Here is a 6,613-nt window from a genome sequence, read left to right as displayed (position 1 = left end):
TTTTTGATCTGAGTTTGTTTTACAGAATGAAATGTCTGAATGAGTGCTCATCCAAGACTGGTGATTCCATACTTTTTGCCTGGGGTTGTATTGCCACTCTAAGACAGAAATCTACCTACTGAACTTACTAAAATGCGACTAGAAAGTGAAGCKTTCTGCTCAGTTAAATAGTGATATTGTATGTTTTTGTTATTTATGTGAAATGACCCTTTTGTTGCATTTTCTCAGATTAATTTAAAGTTTACCTCAAACAGAATGCCCTGAATTGCTTCAAGTCTTATCCTCTTCTTTGTTCATCTTTACATGTATTAAATGTGCATGACAGAYGTTCTCTTTATTTGTGCACATTTGCTTTTTCAATTTTAAATGGACRACTTCCACATGACATTTTCCATATAGTTAACGTATTCTGACTGTCATGTTTGACCTCATCCTCCTCTCCATGCATTTTATAAGGCAATGCAGATGATTGTATTGTGATTAGAATGTTTGACCGTCTTGCACTGCACTGAACACACAGCCTTGCAGGCTGCAGTGTTACATGTGTATTTGTCTAAAGCTTTCTGAAAGGGTCTTTACTGCAAGGCGAGGAATGAGAAAATTAAAAGCTGTGTCTGAAAGCCTTTAATCTGTAGTATTTGTGAAACTGAATGTAATGTTTTAGAGGATGAATATAATAATATGCTGTTAATTATAGTTTTGTGTTTATCTTGTGCATTGAAATGATTGATCATAGACAGCTTGTTCATGTGTAGTGAACATCATTTTGGTTGTTTCTTTTTTCTTCATGCACTGTTTCTGTTTAGCACATCAGTCACACCTTACATGTGAATTTCAGTCAGCCTAAAATGTTTATTGTGGAATATTCTGACCTGGATTATTTCCCTTCATGTCTGCATTGCTTTGAAAAAGGCATGGTTGGGTTTCAGCAGTGTAGAAGAAAGTCCACACTTTTTCAGTTCAACCGTTTTATGTATGACCACATAATTAAAAAGTAAGTTTGTCTTTACCAGGTTCTAACATGATTGAATCTAAACTCAACTATGCAAAAACACAGTAATTTCCATCATGACATTATTTATTAAACAAAAAGAAAACCAGTATATTGTACAACCCTTTTAGTTGTTTTCTGTTTGGCCTTATCAGTTTCTGACATGATTGTGGATGTTTTTGGCCCACTCTTCTTTACAACATTGTTTCGTTCATTGAGGCTTGCTGGTTTCACAGCTCTCTTTGAGTAGCACAAGAGCATTTCAGCCTGGAAAGACTCACATGGAGACAGACTGAATCAGCAGGTTTATCGCCATGAATGAAATTAGAGTTTGGCGCTCTGACCCCGGCAGAGGAGGTGAGTTCCTTGAGTTGCTGTAAACTCAGATGAGGTGTTTAGGATGAAGGGTAGGAGTTGTTCCACCCGTGGGAGCTGGAAGATGGAGGGTGGAGGAGGGGTAGGGGTAGGAGGACCCTTTCATCCACTGACTGTCAGATGCTGATTGGATACGGCTGGGCTTGTGATGCGGCGGCTGGATGAAAGCAGGTGAGGTAGATCAGTCTTCCAGAGTTGAACTTTCGTCTAGACTCCATTTCAACCAACTTGAATCCTGCAGCGCCATGATTCTTTCTTTCTTGGCTTTTAGATTAGCTGCTGTGTGAGAGCATCATCCTGTTTCATAATCCAGTTTTGKTCCAAACTTCAGCTGTCAGACTGATGTTTTTTCCTTGACTCCAGCATCCTTTGGTCTAATTGATACATTTGACCAGCAGCTCATTGCTGATGCTGAACCTGTTATTCCAGTTTTTCACACAGCTTTTACATTTCAGCTTTGATTAGATTTCAATAAATGAATAACCTGGTAAAGACTAAATTATTTTATTTATATCCTGCTATGTGAAACCCTGACACTAAAAGAGGGTGGACTGATTTTTCAATAAGGTTTTTCTCTGACAGAAAATGAGTTCCTTAATGTTAATGACACAAATAATGCCTGTATTTASTCATGGTATCTTTATACATGTGTATTTTGTGAAACTAGATGGTTATAACAAATTTAATATTCAAAATACAAGAAACTAGTAGATAGAAAAGTGAGATGTTTCATTAAATGTAAGAATTAGTATAAAGTCAAAATACATGCATCAGAAAATAAACTATTTCATTCCAAACTTAAAAAAAATAGAAATCAATTTTTGCAAAACATTTTTCAAGTTTGGCCTCATCTCACTCTTCACTGGGACAGAGTCCCTACAGCAGTTTCATGAATTAGTCTGTCACAAACCTGAGCTGCCATGTAGGTTTTGGTTGGACTCATGGTTGAGCGCCTCTGCCCCTCCTGCTCCTTGGTTGGTGTTTTTGGCTCTGTGTGTGTGTGTGTGGTAACTCAAACTTGCCCTTCTTCAGCATCACTCTCCACTTGAAGATCTCCTGCCCATCATCTCCAGCCATGCCCATGGGCAGAGGGATGACCTGCCCTGTGCCCCAAGTCAAGATTGAGATGGAGTCAGACTACGACTCAGACATGGACCGCCACCGGGCCCGGGACATGAGCAGTGAGACCACATTATGAGGATGTTCTACCTTATGGACTGAACTGTGTCCAACTTGAATACTGAATGTAGCTCGTGCTGACCCAGGCAGGAAACGTGTCATCGACTGGTATCTGGTTCATCCTGACACATGATCAAACTCACATCTGGCTTCACTGCAGTTAAGAATTCAATGTTTTGAAGTATTTGCTTTGAAACTTGTATAGTTAGGTGTCCAGAATATTAAGCTGAATTCATTGATGTACATTTGTATGATGTTAAAGACCCTGAAAAGAGAAAACATTTGTCTCTTTAAGGTAATATATTTGTTGTGAAAAATGTAACCAGTACTACTAGACAATGTACTCTTGTATTTACACTATACCAAAACTCAGTCACTTCACAGAAGCCTGTATGTACATAAAACATTTTGAAAATGTGAAAAGATTGACGCTCAGTCTGTTTTCTGTGAGGTTGAAAAGACAATTGTACAAATATTTTCTTTCTGTTTGAATATATTTCTTAGGTGTGTCTGCTGTGTCTATCTGATCCCACAGAGCCAGCTCAGTTTTTGGCTCCCAAATTTACAAAGAGCAAAAAGAAACAACCAAAAGGCACCAACATTTTGATGTTTCTGAAACCTCACTTAAAAAAAGTTGAAAGTAACAGGTTTGTTCTTTTAACTAAGAACATGCTTAAACTGAAATACACCACATGCTTACTGTAAAACTGAATGCCACACAGAGCTGTACAYGAGATGACATGATCTTTTCAATTAAACTTCTATTATTCTGAACTATGACTAAGGGATTTATTAACTCTTCAGTAAAATGTGTTGCTTAGAAAATACAGCTGAGCTGAAGGAAATGATGTAACATTTATGTGGAGAAGAAGGAGGACTTTAAGGTGCTAGAGCAATGGAGCAAATTTAATTTGGATATTTGATTGAACAGGGCACYGTCAAAACTCAAGACACTAAAAAAAAATAGTTTGATCATTTTGAAGTGGGTAAAATGTATTATTTATATTATCTTACCAAATGTAAATTGTTTCTTGAATGGTTTGTTTGGTAAAATGCTTTATGCCAAACAGGACTAACAAGCTTGTCACCTATGTAAGACCATAATAAACTGATTAAAATGYCAGTCTGAAATGTTTCATAGTGGGTAGCACAATGAACACCATTTTATAAATTTTCACACTATTATGTTTTATATGATTCTCCCTATAATTCTATGGCTATTTGAAAGTGACAATAGCACCAGCAGTGATTTGTGTGAAATTCAGCAAGAACGTTTTAAAAATTCTGCCAAATAACAATTTAATGTGAAATGTGTGTAACGTCTAAGTTTAAATAATAGTGTTTGCATGAACCATTAYAAAATGTTCTGCCTGGTTAAATAAAGATGAAATGAAAATGTTAAGGATTGAAGTTGTCCTAAGACACAAGTAATCCTAGCTGCTTTAAATTTGTTAAAGTGAAATGCTGCCATAGAATTCCATTTAAGTAGTTCTTAAATGTGGGCGGCACGGTGGYTCAGTTGGTAGAGCTGATGCCTCTCAGCAAGGTCACCAGATCAAACCCTGGCCTGGGGGACCTTTCTGGGTGAGTTTGCACATTCTCTCCGCATTCGTGGGTTTTCTCCGGCTTCCTCCCGCAGACCAAAAACCTGATGGGTAGGGTCATTTCTAACTCTAAATTGTCCCTAAGTGAGAGTTACTAGTTGTCTTGTTTGTCTGTGTGTGTCCCTGTGATGGACTTGTGACCTGTCCAGGGTGTACCCCGCCCCTCGCACAGTGACAGCTGGATATGTGCACCAGTGACCCTGAAAGGAAGAAGCAGGTAGATGATGGATGGATCATTGTTAAATGTGAACCTGGAAGTAATGTAAAGGTTTCCCAGGGGGCTCACTGACAAATGCCCAGTGATGGAACCTCAGCTCCTTGGACTCAGCCTGGCCAAGCTCAACAAGAACAGGAAGCCACCTGCCCCTGTGGAGTGAGCAGTCAGGATTGGATGCAGTGTAAGCTGGGTGGGAGGCAAGAGCAGTGCACTGGACAAATTTGATCCCAGGCTGCAGACTGGCTATAGGTCTATGTAATGACCCGTCACTAGCATCTGATCTGGGCCTGTCYCACTGAGAAGGAACCCAAGGAACTCATAACTTACTGGAAGGATTAGATGGATACTTTATTGATCCTTTGCAGGAAATTACAAGTTCACAGACAACAGCATCAATAAGGTATCAATACAAGCTATTAATACTAAAATACACAAATATTAAAAAATAGTGTATAAAATATACAAAATTGTAGGGGGGTACATTTAGTAGCATACACTTTAGTACACATTTCTACATTGTTCATACAGTTTGATGGCAGCTGGCAGGTAAGTTATTCCAATGATGGAGATTATTTATCTCAAAGAACAAGGCACTGTAAAGAGTACAGCAGTGGTTGGCAGATGTTAACATAATCCTCTCTGACTCGGGAACAAACGTTGGATCAGGAGAAGCTGAACAGTGTTGCTGGGAAAAGGGATGTCTGGGTTTCTCTCTCGAACTCAATGCATGTGTGAACCATCACAGATAAGCTGCAGAAGTGAACCAGATGAATGGATGATAAAACTKTGCTCAAGAAAACCTGAAAATCTGGAGACAGAAGCCATTTTAAAATGACATCATTTCACTCTGGTTTTAACTTGATTTGTTACCTCATCAGTCCTGTTGGACTTCAACTGTTTCTCCAAACAAGCTTTAAAATTAACATCACCTCATTTTATTTACACAGAAACACAGTTTTTAAATAAATCAAACTATTTACCTAAATGTCCAACAATCCCAGTTACACAACTATATGAAAGCATGAACATCAAACGGTCATGCCAGTGCACACGACGTATTCAGTGGTGCCTCRTGTTTGGTGAAGCCATCAGCAAAGCCATCTCCCTCCACTAGACAGGGACTCTTGTTACACATGGGGCACAGTTTGTTGCGTTCCTGTGAGGCTCTCATCCAGATGATGATGTTCCAGCGCTGGCCGAAGGAGATGGGCAGGGCCCCGTGCATGTGCTGGCCCCGGTGGAGGAGCCCCTCGGTGACTTTATGTTCGACCTCCGTGCACTCTGTCTCACACACAGGCACCTGCAGGAGACAACAACACCACTACTTTCAATCAAAACTCACAAAGGTTATTACTAAATATTCTGAATAAGTGTGAAGCATGATGCTGTGGTTTCACCTGTCTCATATCGCCAAAGTACAGGTTGCCATCAGTAAACTCTTTGCCTAGTGAAACATTCAGGGTGACCTCTGCATTGTCGTAGTGATAGCTTAGGTCCAGGTCTTCGTTCATGTCATATTTGACCACAAAGGCCTTGTGACTATCCAGACAACAACCCCCGCAGTCTGGGTAAAGCAGGGACGTAACTGGGTGCAAATAGTGCTCACGGAGGGGAGTGATGAAACCTTCATCAAAGCCGAGCTCATTGAGGAGGATCTGAAAAGGAAAAATTTAAAAGAAAACTTTATAAAAATGTACATATACTGCATCAAACAATGCAAGTGTGGTGTTTTATTCCTCAATTATCCTCCTGTTGTACACTTTTATGGCAGACTTCTTCGAGACTTCTACACAGTTCATGCTTATTGGTTTTACTGTGAGGTTCTGAATGGAATTTAACACATTTTAAAACCTTTTAAATGCATTTTATTYTAGATATTTTATTATTTATACACTGCCTAGCCAAAAAAAAGTAACACTAATATTTCACAGTTTTGATTACAGCACACATTCACTATAGCATTGTTTGGATGAGCTTCCTAGACCAGATCAACTGCAGCAACCAATCATAGCCCCGCCTCCACAGGCTGTACAGTAGACATGATGGGAGCATCCTGGAAGATATCCTTCCAGTTTTTAATAATGTGTTGAACAGTTCTTAACCCAGTTTTAGTAGTTTCTACAATCTCTTAGATGTTTTCTCTGTTTGATGCCAATGATTTGACTCTTCTCAAACAGACTGACATCTTCTCCACGACCACAGGACGTGTCTTTGGTTGTTTAAGAAATGAGAAACAACTCATTGAAC

The 6,613-nt window shown here is 39.3% G+C and overlaps 2 protein-coding genes across 2 annotated transcripts in view; one reads left to right on the top strand and one right to left on the bottom strand.

Annotated features, from left to right (window-relative positions):
- The window catches only part of slc4a5a (solute carrier family 4 member 5a), a gene marked incomplete in the record, with an annotated part of 59,064 nt that extends 55,406 nt beyond the window's left edge, over positions 1 to 3,658 (top strand). The window contains 1 exon segment of the mRNA XM_014014716.1: positions 2,399 to 3,658. Coding sequence (XP_013870170.1) covers positions 2,399 to 2,564 — 166 coding nt within the window.
- A 1,031-nt stretch (positions 3,659 to 4,689) lies between these two features.
- The window catches only part of ogfod2 (2-oxoglutarate and iron-dependent oxygenase domain containing 2), a gene marked incomplete in the record, with an annotated part of 8,385 nt that continues 6,461 nt past the window's right edge, over positions 4,690 to 6,613 (bottom strand). The window contains 2 exon segments of the mRNA XM_014014713.1: positions 4,690 to 5,666; positions 5,764 to 6,021. Coding sequence (XP_013870167.1) covers positions 5,403 to 5,666; positions 5,764 to 6,021 — 522 coding nt within the window.

The sequence above is a fragment of the Austrofundulus limnaeus genome, unplaced genomic scaffold (genome assembly GCF_001266775.1).
Source record: "Austrofundulus limnaeus strain Quisiro unplaced genomic scaffold, Austrofundulus_limnaeus-1.0 Scaffold118, whole genome shotgun sequence".
NCBI lineage: Eukaryota > Metazoa > Chordata > Actinopteri > Cyprinodontiformes > Rivulidae > Austrofundulus > Austrofundulus limnaeus.
This window is presented reverse-complemented; position numbering and strand designations above follow the sequence as displayed.